We start from the raw sequence: 15768 nt of genomic DNA, 5'->3' as shown, positions 1-15768 counted from the left end.
TTATTCTGTGGAGTCTGCAGTGAGATGAGTGATCAAGGACATCCCCACATCCGAGCAGAACTCAGCGTGGGCTTTATCCGCAGGGTGGCAGGGGAGAGGTTTACTAATAGCAGCAGAAGGAGGATGTCAGCCAATCCAGATGGTGGAGAAACTTCCTGAGTTATTCATCCCTGACTCAGCTCTGCCAGCAGCCAGCTGAGGGACCATAAGCAAGTCTCTGACTCCCTGGGCATCCGCTGGCAGCTCTCGCCCGTTAATGGCAGGAGAAAGGGGAAAAAAGGGAATGAACATTTCCCGGGCACTTCCCGAATGCCAGGCACTGTGCTAGTGCTTTCCCTGAAATTCTCTTCAATATCTGAACTCAACCCTGCCTCACATGAACTGCATTTTTTTTTTTGTGAGGGAGATTAGCTCTGAACTAACATCTGTTGCCAATCCTCCTATTTTTGCTGAGGAAGATTGGCTCTGGGCTAACGTCCGTGCTTTATATGTGGGATGCCTGCCACAGCGTGGCTTGATAAGCGGTGTGTAGGTCTGCACCTGGGATCCGAACCTGCAAACCCCGGACTGTGGAAGTGGAGCACGCGAACTTTGCCTCTATGCCACCGGGGTTGCCCCTGGACTGCATTTTTTATGCTGATTTTACAGATGAGGAAACTAAGCCTCAGAAAAATGATGGGCCTAAGATGGCTAATGAGGGGCAGAGAAGGGATGAGAACCCAGTTCTGGAAGCCTCCCCATCTAACAGCCACCAAACACACAGCATAGGACCATCTGGAATCGCTGTCCTGGCTAGTTGGGTATATGAGGGATGTGGGGGTTCAGGAGAAAGGCGGCCTGAGGGCTGGTGGAGGTAAGGCAGGGATGGCCTTGTGGAGGCAGTGGAGGGGCTAGCTGATCAAAGGGAGGTGCTGCTTGGTTTTAACTTCCTTTGAGAGTTTCTTCCTCTTGTTTGTGGATCATTAATTCACAGAATCGTTCTGGCTTGGTTAGTGAGTGGGAAACTCTGAGGGAACCTTGGGATTGTATTTTAGTGCTGGGTGGGCCTTTATATATCACCTAGTTCAAACAGATTATTTTAAGGAGGAGAAAGAAGAGGCCCAGAGAGGGGAAGTGATTTGCCCAAAGTCACACAGCTGGTTTAGAGGCATATCTGAGATGTGTCTGCAAGTCGCCTGACTCCCTGAGAACTCTAGGATAAGTCTTCTCCTCATTCTTTCTGGCAGCATTTGAATCTGGAGCTTTCCTTGGTAGTGGCCTAAGATCATGGCTTCAGATGACCCAGTGGATTCCAAGGGGCTCAGTGCCGCTGGCTCTGGTTGCAGATGATGACCTCTGTGATAAGACACCAGACCTCACTTACTGTAGCGTGACTGGAAGAGGAAGTGAATTAGAGGCAAGGTCATGGACTTTTTTGTGGTCCCAGGCTGACCCGTTGTTCTTAGTTGCAGATAACAGAATCCATTTTAGCTAGTTAAAGCAGAAAGGAATTATTGAGGGTATGGCTAGCTCAGGATCTTTGGGAAAGCTGAAGAAAGACCCTAGGGTGAGCTTCCAGGAACGCCTCCCCAATCTGCATTGTGAATTGAGGCCACCGTGACCGCTGCTGCCTCTGATATAATCACAAAGGTGCTGCCACCACAGTTTCCAAGAGCCATGTCGCCTCTGCCACATTCTGCACCAGCAAGACAATGCTGTGAGCCTTGTCATTCTCCTATAACACAGCTCTGAATCAGAGGCTCATGCAAATGCTTCTGATTGGTTGAACCTAAATTGTATCCAGAACCCTAGCTGCAAGGGAGTCTGGGAAATGTAGTTTTTAGCTTTAGGACTTCTATAGAACAGAAGGTACAGATATAACAAAGAGAGAGTACCTGTGTTTAAGATATAGTTTGGAAGGGGAAACAGATATATAAGCAGACTATTATAATGCGATATTAGTTGCTATAATACAGAGGGACCCTTGGTGTTGGGGTCAGAGAAGGCTTCCCAGAAGTGAGGGCATTTGAGCTGGGTACTGAAGGATCAATATGAGTTTGCCAGGTGAGAAAGACAGAGAAAGGAATTCCAAAGCACAAAGGAAACAGAGGGAAAAAGGTGACTGTGATATTTTGGGGATCCTCAATGCCTAGTTCTCATTAACTCTGCTTCAATTCTTTTATGACATGAGAACAGGGAGCTAACTTATTTTGTAAATAGGAGCCAATTTGTTGTATAAAATGTTTTAATATTTTGAAATATTATTTCAAATTACCTAAATATGTAATTATAATACTTTAAAAATTGACTGTTAAAATTAAGAACAAATATTTATAAATAAAAATTTTAAAAAGTATTAAACATGAAATTATATTTAAAAGTTATTTAAAACACAAACATTTTAAGAAGCAGCCAATTAATTTATTGGGTAAACTGCCTTCCTATTTCTAAAGCAGCACACATGTGAGTTCATACACGGAAGGCAGGCGTGTGAGAATACATGTGAAGTGACCACTGCTGCATGTTGGGGAGGTTTCTGGGAAATGCTGGAGGAATGACTTTATTTTAAATCCTTGGTCGTGACCTTACAGGGGCGCCACTCCCACTTCTGACTGTCCAGGGCTCTCTGTCGCCAGGCCACTGACCGCAGGTGTAGCGTGGTTTGACCCTGCAGGCTTCTTGTTCTCTGGTGTTGGGGCTGTCATGGGACCAAACCCTCCCAGCTTCCTCTGCCCCAGCCTCTTCTGAACACGCTCCAGAAAGTGAGGCCGTGAGGAGGGCGTGCACTTGGGCTCTGCCCTGGGAAGCATCCCCCTGCTCCATGGCTGAGCGCAGCAGTGAACTACTGTGTTTTATCTCTGCGGGAACCTTCCACCCACCCCCTAGACGGGTTGATGCTCTTCTTTCTCTGGGCGAGTACGAACTGTCAGGTGTGGCTGTGGGAGGCCAGAGGGCCCTTTCCAGGGGACACCAGCTGTCCTGGTAAGTGAGTGGACAAGAGCAGCCTGAGTCAATGAGCAGGTTCATGTCCCAGTTCTGCCACCTACCATCTCTGTGGCTCTGGGCAGTGAGTCGCCTCCCAGAGCCTGTTTTGGTGCTGATGATGAGCACTTTCCTCGTAAGCTGGTTATAAAGATTAAAAGTGAATGCATCCACGTCAAGTGCTTGGCCTGTGGTCAGGGCTCAGCAAGTGTTGGCAGAAATTGGTATTGTTATTCTGCATGAAGCTGCTGAAGTGACCCTGGGGTGGCTCTGACATGCCTGGAGCCAGCTGGTGTTGGAAAGGGCTTGGGCCCCCTGCAGTGGGACCTGGACCCTGCCCTACACTGATATTGTGACCTGGAGCTCCATCCATTTAGCCTCAGTTTTCTCAGCTGCCAAATGGGGAGAAGGAAATATGTCTCACCTAGTCACAGTGTGAGCATGAGGATCAAGTGAGCTAATGGAGATGGAAATGCTTGTACGGTAGGAAAAGCAGTAGAAATCTTAGCTATGCTCGCGGCTGTCACTGTGTGACACTTTCCCAAGAGGAGGAGAAAGGAGAGAAGGGCAGGAAAGGGCAGGACAGGCTGTAGGCAGCAGCCTGACTGCCCGACTCCCGGGGCTGCCTGCTCAGTGACTCTGATCACGGGAAGAGGGAGAGCCAGACGTGCACAGAGCTTCCTCCTCGTTCCTTCTCCTTTGCAGCCATGAACTTGGAATGAGACCTACTTCTGAATGTCATGATTTGCTGAAATGGGTTCACACCCCGTAAATGCTTACACTCCCAGGGTAGTGGGGTGCTGTTAGTAATCCAGTGATGGAGCCAGAGGGCCCCAGTGGTCCTGGAGCCCGCCACCAGGTCATCTGCTGGGTTGGAGCTGGTTTGCTCTATTTATTTGACCAGAACAGACCCTCCAAAGAGCCCTGACAGACCCCCCAAAGTCTAGCCAGCTTCTCTGCATAGTAACCTCTGTCCCTCTTGATTCCCAGGTACTTTGAATTTTATGAGGGCCCTTTTGAATACAACTCCACAAGATGCCTGGAGCTGAGGCACGAAATCCTGGAAGTGAAGGTGCTGTCCATGTGAGTGTGGCTGGGGTGGGTGCTGGGTGCACAGTGGTGCATGTGGGGGAGGGGCAGGGCGGGGGTGGGGTGGGGGCGCGGGCGCCGGCGGAAGGAAACAGGAAACGTGGTGGATCCCGATAGAGCAAGAATTAGGTCTGCTCCCCCGGGGCCCCTGGCATTTGGAAAGCCCTGTAGGGCTGGAGCAGGGATGATTGTGCCTGTTTTATGAAAAAAGGCCAAGTTTGCAAGGTCACCTCTGGTGACTCAGGCGTTTCAGTCTCGGGCTCAGTTACCAGTCTCTGCGATAGTCATCGCCAGGCCCCTCTTACACAGAAATTGAAGAGGGCATGGGAGCTTCTTACCTGAAATTCAGTATGTCGTGCTGAGGGTTAAGCGTTGTCCTCTTGCTATGGCCTTTAAAAATTTTATATTCACTAAAAATTTTTAAATTTTTTTATTATTTAAATGATACAACATTCAAGCGGTACAAAAAGGTGTACGATGAAAATTCCCCTCCTGCAGCCCCCCAGCTCTCCTCCTCAGAGGCAACTGATATATCCTCGTGCATCCTTCCAGAGTCAGTGCATAAACCAGCACCCTTGTATGGCTATTCTTTTTTTTTTTTCTTTGCACAAGTGGCAGAAGAACTGGGCTCCCCCCTCCCCACTCAGCAATATATCGCCTATGGCTCTTTTATAACCTGTGGGAGGAAAAGTGCGTTACATGCTAAACATTTTAGCGTTTGTGTGTCTACCCCAGCTTTCCCTCCCTCACAGGACTGCCAGGAATTCAATAAACCCATTCAGAGGAATTTGTGTTGTGTTAATCGTGACAAGATGTGTGTTTATTTGAAAACAGTTATATCTAGATGTGGAAGAAATATAGCTTGTTCAGAGTCAGGCAGTGTTGGGTGCTCACGTGAATTCATGGGCCCCTGACATGATCCCTGGCCCACAGGCAGGAGCCGTTGCTTCTTTAGACATTTGACTTGATTTCCAAATAGTGTGGGCCTTGGGGTCAGGCAGACTTGAGATCCAAAGCAGACTCTGGGCTTTACCAGCTCTGCATCTTTATACAAATTACTGAACCTCTCTGAGCCTTTTCTTACCTATAAAAATGGGGGCACTGTTACCTAGCTTTTAAGGGTTACCATGAAGACTAGCTGAAATAACATACGTGAAAGTGGGTAGCCCAGCAATCCACACCCATACCAGCACGCAACGGTGCTCAATAAATGTTGACGTGCCTCCCTCCCTTCCTTCCCTCTCTGTTCTTTCCTTTCTGGAACCGGCAACAGCAGTTTTTCTGGGCTGTCATTCAGATCTGTAAGCTTAGTAGCTGCAGGAAAGCTCCAAGGATAAGACCATTCGTCCAGATGGGGTCAGCTGTGTTGTTTGTGGTCTCTGTATGAACCCAGGGTCTCTGTACTCTCTCTGGAGATAAACACCTGAGGCAGCTCACCCACCATCAACCTCACCCAGCCCTGGGCTGAGCACACACCGTCGTTCTGCCCTCATGAAGCTCACAGCCCAGCGGGGGATGCAGACATTAATAACGGTCACCCTAAGGAGGCAAGGGGTGACAGGGGACTTCACCTGGGCTGGGGGTGGAGGGGGTTGTCAGGCAAGGCTTCTCTGAGGAAGGAACACTGGAGCTCTGTCTGAAGGGCGATAGGTGTTAACTAGGCCAGGAGATTCCAGACCAAGGGAACAGTTTGTGCAAAGGCCCTGAGCCAGGAGGGGGCCTGCTGTGTCCCAGGCTCTGAGGGACAGAACAGCTTGAATGCCACTGTGAGAGGGGGAAATGGAAGCTGTGTTGCTAGAGGGGCAGGCAGGGGCAAGACTTTGAGGCGCCTTGCAGTGCAGACCGGGATCTAGATTTTATTTTTATCTGAGGGCAGTGGAACCCATGGGAAAGGTTTAAGCAGGTGGGAGCGGTGGCGGGGGGCGGGGGGTGGGTACAATGTGACTGGTGTTTGATACTCTCCCCCAAGAAGGAGTTGTGATTTAGTGACAAAGATGGCTGCCCAGACCTCAGTCAGGAGCCAAATTCATAAACTCATAAGCAGAGAGTCTTGATCTTTTCTTGGAATTCAAGGATCTCAGGCTCTTGCATGTTTCACTGTGGAAAGCCAGAGCACTCTCGTTAAGAGCATATCTTAGAGTTTTCAAAGGGTAAATAATTTTTTAAATTATAAAATGCAGATAATTTCCTCATGGTTGCTTTGAGCTCTAGCCAGGAAGATCTGAGAGACCCCGTAAATTGGGCATTTTTCTATGTAACTTCCCATCCCTCTACCCATGTGTTTTCTATATGTTAGTGTTAGTTCCTGTATTCGTTTATTAGGGCTGCCATACAAAGTAGCACAGACTGGGGGGCTTAAACAACAGAACTTTATTTTCTCACAGTTCCAGAGGCCGGAAGTCAAGATCAATGTGTCAGCAGGGTTGGTTTCTTCTGAGGCCTCTCTCTTTGCCTTGTAGATGGCCATCGTCTCCCCCTGTCTTCACATGGACTTCCTCTGTCCTGTCTGTGTCCTAATCTCCTCTTATAAGGACATCAGTCATATTGGATTAGGACCCACCCTAATGATGTCATTTTAACTTAATTACATCTTTAAAGACTATCTCCAGATACAGTCACATTCTGTGATATTGGGGGTTAGGACTTCAACATATGAATTTTGAGGGAGACACAATTCAGCCCTTAATAGTCCCTATCACAGCTTCCGTTTTGGGACGAAATTAGAAATTATCTAGGCCCTAAATCACAAACATTGTGGGGTGGGATGGGGAACCTCATATTTCCCCATGATCTGTGCCCACCCTTTGTCCCTTGTCATAGACTCATATTGGTGGCGTTTGGTTGTCTGCATGTTTGGCTTTAGTTCTCATCTCTGCCTTTGGGGCACCCCCTCTGGTCTCCTGAGCTGAGTAGCCATCCCAGCTGGTGACCTCTGGGCCTTGCACCGCCCCGTCTCTTCCATGACACTCACCTTCCCTGTGGTCCCCAGGCCCTAGGAGTCTGGGCATTGGCGGTGCTGGGGGTTTGAGAGGAGAGGAAAGACCAAGGCCGTTCATGGGGCATCAGCGTGTAAGCCTGGTGGGTCATCAGGGAGTAGTGAGCCCAGTGCCTTCTTTTGTGAGTCGTCAAGCTGAGGGTCGGTGGGCCCTCCAGGGCTGAAGTCAGAGAGCCCGGAGGCTGGCCTGGGATTGTCACACCACCTGGACCCCCGCGGGCTTTGCTGTGCTCCGGCCCAGAGCCACGAGTGGTGCTCATGGTGGAGACTCTGAGTCATCAGGAAAAGGTTAAATCCCCATCTGTGCATAGAGGGAGGGGGCTGGACGGATGCACTCTGAGGCCCTTCAGGCACACAAATGTCAGCAGCATTCTGTCTGAGGACACAGGGAGGTGTGAGATTCATCTGGGAATGATTCAGATCCAAAATTGCTCAAATCAGTGGTAAAGATCGGTCAGCCGGAAAATTCCCACATGGAAAAGGCCTCCGTCTCTGACAATGTCAGATACATGAGGAATTACTCTGTGATGATTTGTTACGAAAGTGCATCGTCACTAATAATTGTAAAATTTATTTACGCTTCATTTAAACCATTCTAGAGCCTCTATTTTTAAACTAGTTGCTGCCTGTGCTCACACCCAGGGCCTCTGCTGCCACCCCTTCCTCTCTTTCTGGGATAGAGAACTCTGTGCTGAGCTCAGTACTCAGACCAGGAGAGAGGCTGGGAGCCAGGCCAGCTGGGCAGGGCTCTCTGGGCTGGGGGGCCCCTTTGTGCATCTCTGTGTTCTTGAGACTGACCCTGCACGGGGTCAGGGCACGTTTGTTAAATGAATGAGTGGGCAGAGGAAGTGGATGAGACCTGGGTGGAAACAGAGGAGGCCATGGAAGAAAAGGGGGAGAAAGAAGAAGGATAACTTGTCACCATCTCTTGCACATGGCTAGAAAAATCAAGTAGAATAAAAAAGCTTATGTTATAGTCATACACCACATAATGATGTTTTGGTCAATGGTGGGACCGCATATACGACGGTGGTCCCGTAAGATTAGTACCACAGAGCCTAGGTGTGTAGTAGGCTACACCATCTAGGTTTGTATAAGTATGCACTATGATGTTTGCACAACGATGAAATCACCTAACAACGCATTTCTCAGAACAAATCTCCATCATTAATAAAAAGCAATAGTCCCCTGCCCACGCCTTCTCCCCCAGCCCTGCTCCTTTCGTCTCTTAGCTGTCCCTTCTGGTAATTACCTCCATACCTCTCAGTAATATGTACATGCTGCTGTTTCTCGACTTACCACTCTCACACAGTGTTCACCGACACCTTGCTTTGGTGAGTGAGGATTCAACTCCCTTACACCACAGCCATCCCCCTCCCCATTTTTCGAGGTTGAGGGATATTGCTCTTTTTAGTTCCTCTATCTGTAGATTGCCTGAGTAACCTATTTCTTGTTCTACCAAATATTGGCAGTATCTCTTGATCCTGAGTTTGTAAGATGAAGCTATTAAAATTACCCCGACTTTTTAGTTCCAGCTTCTGGCTTCAGTCATCCATGAGTTTACTTTTAAAATGTCAAGGCTGATGACATTTACTTGCTATTTGTAACCGTAGCAAGGCTTTTTGGGGTTTTCTCTATAGGTTGACCCTAAAATTTGAATATCAGAGGATAATGATTCCATCTCCTTTCTTGTACATTTTTTTTCTTTTTTCTGGAGCTTCTAGACATCTTTTCCTTGTTAAAATTTTGTCTCTATGATGCCCTATTTTTTTTTCCGGCCTCCCCATCAACCAGGCATTCCCCCAGAGTTTCCCATCATCCTCTTGCTCCAACCCAGACAGGCTACCCTCTTGGTGGGTCACATGCAATTGTTCCGAGTCTTCCTTCTCTGCTCCTTAGGTCAGATTCGTCTTTGCTTAGAATCCATAGCTGCTCCTTTCTTGGTTTACTCCTTCATTTTGCTTCCACCCATCGTAATGTAAATTCCCCAAAAATGATGAGCGGGAGGTAAGATTTTGAGTCCTTCTGTGTCTAAATGACTTAATTCTTCTCTTATACTTGATTGTTGGTTTGGTGGGGTTGGTATTTTAGGTGAAAGTCATTTTCCCCTGGAATGCTGAATACCTTCTCCATCATCTTCTAGCATCCAGGGCTATACCAGCATGATGCTAGCTGTTCCTTTGGAGGTGGCCTGTTTTCTTCTCTCTGCAGTCTTTTCAGATCATGACAGTTCTGAAATGTCCCACTGGTGTGCCTCAGGATAGACACCCTTTGGGGCCTCTCAATCTGGGGCTCATGTCCAAACTCTTGAACTTTCTCTTACATTTCTTTATATTTCCTCCTCCCCGTTTTTCTCTACTTCTTCTTTATAGTACATCTAAGAGTTGGATTCTGGATCTGCTGGATTGCTCCTCTAGCACTGATATCTTTTAATCTCATCTTTTCTATCTCTTTGCCCTTTGCTTCTGCTTTCCGAGAACATTCGTTGACTTTATCTTCTAGCTCCTCGAATGAATTTTCCCCCCCAAGAGCTCTTTCTTTGTTCTCAGAGCAGTTGATTCTTATTTTAAGGATGTCATGGCTTCTTGGCTATCTCTAGGGACGCTAAATAGAATATTTTAAAGTTCTATTTTGTTCCTCCAATAGTTTTCTCTGTGGTCATTTTATCTGATGATTTATCTTGGTCTCTTTCCCTTAGGTTGACCAGGTGATCCTTGGTTATCTATTCATATTTAAATTTAAACAATACAAAGCTGATAGGAACTCTGAGAGCAGGCCTTCCTTGAGGGTAGTTGTTCAAGATGCTGCTGGCCCCTTTTCTGCTAGAGTGCCCAGATCATTTCACTGGTAATGATAAATTTCTTGTAGGCAGTAACTAACTGAAGGTCTGATTCAATCCTTCTTCCCCCTCTGCACGACATTAAATATTTGGCTGCTGTGGGGGTGGGCTTGATGGTGCTGGATATGGACTTGAAACTGATCCTCATTTTCTCCACCCCCCTTTAAAATTTTCCATGCCAATTGGCTCTGTCTCTGGGCTGTGCCATCCCTCCTTCGGTCATTCCTCCTCCTTCCACACACTAGTTGAAATCTCTCTTCCACTGAGACCCCCCATCTCCGTCATTCTATTCATCTGGTAGGTTTATACTTTTTTTAATTCCTCTTCTGGAATGTTAGTGGTATCTTGGGAGAAAGGAGATAAGTGCCTGGGATCAACCCTTCATCTTTAAAGATGATCTCTGCATTTGTAAAGCAATTTATAAAATATAAAATATTTTTACGTCTATTATCTTATTTGATCTTTTTGACAACCTTTGAGATTGGCAGGGCAGAGGTTATTATATCCATCTTACAGATAAAGCAGCTGATCTCAGAGAGATTAAATGACAAGTTCAAGGTCACATTGCAAGTTGGGGCTGGAGCCAGGATTCCAGGCTGGGTATCCAGGCCCTGACCTTGGTCCAGTGTGTGACAAGGGCATTGGAGGCACAGAGAATGAGACCCAGTCATTGGTAACTGTTGAACTCGGGGCCGGGCCTGCAGTGTTTCCAGGAGGTGTTGAGGCATTGGCCATGTAGGGTGCTATTCCAAGGGCCTGTGGGTTGCAGGGAGCAGAGGAGGGAAGCAGTGGGTTAGCTAGAGTGCTGCTGTGTAATGACACCTTTTCTCTGATGTCACATGAGCTTGAGAGGTGAGAGCTGCTGTTGGAGGTTTGGGAAAGCCCAAAGGAAAGGTCAGGATGAGAGGAGGGCTCCTTCCATCTCTTTAAAGCTGCCAAGCAGGTCCCATAGTTAGGAGGTGTCTGAAATGGGTCTGAGGCCCAAGTTCCCCTCTGGTTCCAAAATCCATGTGCTTAGTTGCTATCCTGTATGACTTTTCCTGCAATCAGCCCTCCCCACACCAGTCCTGTGTTCCCTCCAGAGGTGAGGCTAGCCCTGTTTGGGAACAGTTATTTCTGCCTCCAGTTAAACACAGGGACTCAGCTCTGCAGAATGAACCAAGTTTTTACCTTACAGTTAAGTGAGTATTTACCTCTTTTTGGAATCATGGACCCCTTTGGGAAGATGAGGAAAGCTTCAGATTCTCCCCAAGATGTGCGTGTGGGTGGAGAGACATGAGATTTTGCCTATAATTCTGAGGGTTATGGGTTCACTTAAGCCCTTCAGTGGATCTAGAGTAAGAACCACAGTTACAGTAGTTTTTTGATAACATCCAGCTCCTGGGGGCTGGTCACTTCCCCATTCATGACCAAACCAGAATGACCTTCTTTAAAGGGCTACTCTCTGCACCAGCGTCCAAGATCAGCCAGCTTCTGAACTGGTTCACAGCCTGGTGACCCTGAACAGCTACAGAATGCCTGGCCCTCAGATGAGGACTGTGGGTGGTCAAGAGAGAGAAGTCGTGGCTCTCCTTTCAGAAACTTCTGATCTGTCCAGCATTTCCCAGTGTTTCTGAGGAACTCCAGTCTGATGCACTGCTCAATGGAAAAAGGGTTCTATGATCCAATTCTTTTTGCTAGTTTCAGTCAAAGGGAGAATCCTATATGATGTAGACATTCCCTTTCCAGGCAGTGCTTTAGGATACTGCAAGCAGAGATGTTTCAAAACCGACTGGCATAAAGCCTTGCAGATGATTGTTCAGACAAAAGGAGGATGTCTCAGGTTTCTCCTCTCTTCTTTTTTATCATTTGAAAATTGTGATCTGCCCTTAGAAAGGAGAAAAAGGGGGGTGTGCCCTTGCAATGAGCCCTACCGTGTGCTGAGTGCAGTGTCGGTGATTAACAGACATTCCATTAGGAAAGCAATCTCACATCCTTTATAATCAGATATTCCTGGGAGAACTATGCAGGCCCTTGGGGTTGGGCATGTGAGGAAGAATGTTTTAAAATGTACCCGGGATTTGTTTTAATCAGATATGGTAAGACACACATACACAGAAATGACTATCATGAAGGAAGAAGTTCTTATACTCACAGGAGGCATGGCATGCCCTGCAGGGCCACATGGGGAAGCACCAGGGTTGGTCAGGAGGAGAAGGGGGAGGAGAAAGCACAGGCAAGAGCCTTTTATTGTGGTTTTTATGGGAAGGAATTGGCAAGGCAGGGTAGACAGGTTTTAGGACTGACTAGTATGTATAATTTTGGTGGGCACTGGGGCATAGGGACTGCCCCTGGTTGTCTGATACCTGGCCCTGGGATGATTAGGACAGGGGCTAGTGGCTGGGTTGATAAAGGAGGTGGTTGAGGGTGTGGCCTCTGCATTGGTTGGTTTGCATGTGAAAGGCATGCTTGCAGGGGATTTGTTTGCTATCTTTAGGAATTAGCAAGGCCCCAGGTACCAGAGCATCAAGAATACAGAAAACAAGAAAATACAGTTAATACAAAGGACCAGCCCAGGATTTGGCATATGGGGGAGCAGGAAGGGAGCATGTTAGGGAATGATGACACGTAGTCCAGCCTGGCCTTTCATGCACTCTTCTGTCCTCCGCTCCCGAAGGGTGAAGCAGTCGGAGCTGTTCGACAGGTGGAAGAGCCTCCAGATGTGCAAGTGGGCGATGAACATCTCTGAAGCCAACCAGTTCAAGTATCTGTGATTCATCTGTCCTCCCCAGCCCTTCTTCTTGGGTGGTTCTCCTCCTGCCACCTCTTCAGATCTTCCTCATCCTGCAAGGCCCAGCCCCCAGGGGCATCTTCCCTGGAGCTGGTTCTGATTGGGCTTTGGAATCTGGGCAGTGGGCAGGTTCTGGCTCAGCACACAGGCTGAGGCGGCCCCTGCTAGGTGCGGTCCTCCACTTTTTTGCCCTTAGTCCTTGCAGTAGCCCTGCAGGGTCGGTGGTGTCGTCTCCAGTACAACTGAGGTTGACTGAGACTCGTAACAGTGAAGAGATTTGCTGGAGGTCTCCAGCAGGCCTGTGCGTTAAGGCTTGTCAGTCACCTTCCATGGCCTCACCCCATTCCCCTCCCCACTCCTGGGGCAGCGGCTGTCACCCAACAGCCCTCTTCTTCTCAGGGCACTCGGGTTCTTACAGCCTACACCAGATGTCTGAGCCCTGCTGCAGGTTATTTTCTAATTGCTCTCTAACCAAAACTGACAGGTTGTAAACTCCCAGAGGGGCAAGAGCTATATCTTAAAGTTCTCCTGTCTTTGAGAGCTAAGCAGCTAGCAGATGTCCAAAAATTCTTTTTGGTTAATGGTGAACTATAGGGTCCTCACCACCTCTAAAATTCTGTGAGTTTATGGTATTATTTTAGTGCAGGTAGACGTTATTTAATGGAATTGATAGGATCCTGGGGATGCGTGTATAAACTGGATTTTGGCAACTCAGGTCGTAGTTTAAATGTACTGGGGAAGCTATCAGCCTGAAGGAATCCTACACAAGAGGCTGTGAAAAGCAAATCACACTAAGGATTTTGTATTTTCTTCATTAGTCGTTTGTTCTGGTTTGCTGCAGTTCCAAGTCTAGAGACAGAGCAGTAGTTTTAAGTGGCATATTTTAATTCTTATTTATTTAATTGAGGTCACACTGGTTTATAACATTATATAAATTTCAGGTGTACATCATTATATTTCGACTTCTGTATAGACTGCATCGTGTTCACCATCAAAAGTCTCGTTGCCATCCATCACTATACACATGTGCCCCTTTACCCCTTTTGTCCTCCCCCTGCCCACTTCCCTTCTGGTAACCACCAATCTGTTCTCTGTATCTATGTGTTTGTTTCTTTGTTTATCTTCCACATATGAGTGAAATCATACAGTAATTGTCTTTCTCCATCTGACTTATTTTGCTTAGCATAATACCCTCAAGGTCCGTCCATGTCACAAATGGCAAGATTTCATCTTTTTTGTGGCTGAGTAGTATCCCATCGTATATGTGTACCACATCTTCTTTATCCATTCATCCAAAGTGGCACATTTCTAGAAATGTGAATGTTTAAAGTGATGAGCCCTGAAGAGCAGGTGCCAGCAGCCCCAAACCAGAGGCCTCTGAGACTGTGGAAGCTAAGGCCTGACAGGATTTTGCAGAGACCTACCTGTCATAAAAGTAGAAAGTGAGGCAGCGGCCCCGTGGCTTAGCGGTTAGGTACACATGCTCTGCTACTGGCGGCCCGGGTTTGGATCCTGGGTGCGCACCGACGCACCGCTTCTCCAGCCATGCTGAGGCCACGTGCCACATACAGCAACTAGAAGGATGTGCAACTATGACATACAACTATCTACTGGGGCTTTGGGGGAAAAAAAAGGAGGAGGATTGGCAATAGATGTTAGCTCAGAGCCGGTCTTCCTCAGCAAAAAGACAAGGATTAGCACGGATGTTAGCTCAGGGCTGATCTTCCTCACAAAAAACAAAACAAAAGTAGAATGTGAACTTGAGCAAAGTGCTGGAAGAGGGGGGAAGAGGTCTAAGATCTGTGTTGCAAGTGCAGCCCTGCATCTGCCCCTTAGAAAGAAGCATCACGGTGGGCGCTGCACAGCAGAAGCCCCTGGGGGCTGGTGAGGCCTGAGCACACTGAGGGTGTGGCTGATAAACATTCAGTGCAGACGAGGTCAGTGAGATGCAAGAGGATGTTGTGCAGGCCGAGAGCTGGACAGAGGCCTCTTCAGTGGGATTCATATGTGGAAGGAAATAATGAAGCAACAGGAGGATGATGTGGCAAGAGAAAACGGATACGTGCGGGAGCCTTTGGCAGGGATCAGCCAGCACTATCTGGGGGAGAGGCTCTGGGGTTGCTGAGACCCTTCTAGGGGAGAGGGTGGAGGTGAGGGAGTGGTTTCAGGTGTGGGAAAGGGAGGTGACATCAGGTCTTGCCATGCTCTAAATCGAAAAAGGCCAGTCGGTTGCCTCCGCTTGTTTTTATTATAAGCTCATTGAACAATGATGAGATTCTTAATTCAGGTTCTCAAGAACCTGGTGCAGCGAAAGGGGATGGGGTAGGGGAGTGTGCTAGAACACAGACATGAGTATTCTAGTTCCAGGAAAGAAATCCTGTAACTGAAGTCTTCCTTCACCTTACTGCATAAAGATAGACACATTGGCATTCTGGTTTATATATCAGTCACTTGTGAGCTTGGTTAGTATGAGTCAGTCTCCCTCAGTGGGATTTTCTCCAGTGGATTGACAAGATTTAGTTTCTGGACCAGCAAAGCTAAATGGGCCAGTTGCTGGTTTGTGATGCTGACCCATGTCCCTTGCCTGGCCGGACCTCTGGCCTCCCCTCTGGGAAGCCTCATCATATTCTGAAACCATCCATAGGGAAGACCACTCTCTGTGGCCAGCAGCCAGCTGAGCTCCCCAGTGAAGTCCCTGCAAGAGATAAAGTCATAAAAGATAATTTGTATAACCTTCCTGGTTTTGGCAACGTGGAGTCACAGAATTAGAGGGTCGGAGGTGGAGGAGCCAACCCTGCATTCTACAGATGAGGAAACTGAGGCCCAGAGAGGGGAAGCCCCACAGCTGGTGGACACAGAGCAGAAACTAGAACCCAGGCCTCTTGACCCCAGATTGGCAAACCAAGTTTCCATCCTGGACCCTGGGTGTGAATTTTCCAGAAAGCTCCTCTTCAACCTTTGTTAGGGGTCATCGTCTGGGCTCCATGGAGAACGTATTCCGTTCCTCCTGGGGCCACCTGGAGACTGGATGTGGCTGTGCCTGGAGCCACTGTTGGGGGAAGAAGGCCAGTGTGCACTCAGCCCACTGCTGCTGTTTTTGGAAAAAGTGGATCC

At 47.9% G+C, this 15768-nt stretch overlaps 1 protein-coding gene across 5 annotated transcripts in view; it reads left to right on the top strand.

Moving 5' to 3' along the window:
- ST8SIA5 (ST8 alpha-N-acetyl-neuraminide alpha-2,8-sialyltransferase 5) overlaps positions 1–15768 on the top strand; it is a 71323-nt gene that overhangs the window by 36677 nt on the left and 18878 nt on the right. For all 5 annotated transcript variants that reach the window (XR_015554318.1, XM_087439178.1, XM_087439179.1 and 2 more), the window contains 2 exons: positions 3952–4044; positions 12541–12627. Coding sequence is in view for 4 of the 5 variants with exons in the window: in XM_087439178.1 (XP_087295304.1) it covers positions 3952–4044; positions 12541–12627 (180 nt within the window). In the remaining variant the exon portion in view is untranslated. The remainder of the gene's footprint in view (positions 1–3951; positions 4045–12540; positions 12628–15768) is intronic.

The sequence above is a fragment of the Ceratotherium simum genome, chromosome 14 (genome assembly GCF_057802395.1).
Source record: "Ceratotherium simum simum isolate JZ-2026a chromosome 14, ASM5780239v1, whole genome shotgun sequence".
In the NCBI taxonomy this organism is placed as follows: Eukaryota; Metazoa; Chordata; class Mammalia; order Perissodactyla; family Rhinocerotidae; genus Ceratotherium; species Ceratotherium simum.
The sequence above is the reverse complement of the archived record's forward strand: the minus strand, read 5'-3'. Positions and strand labels throughout refer to the sequence as shown.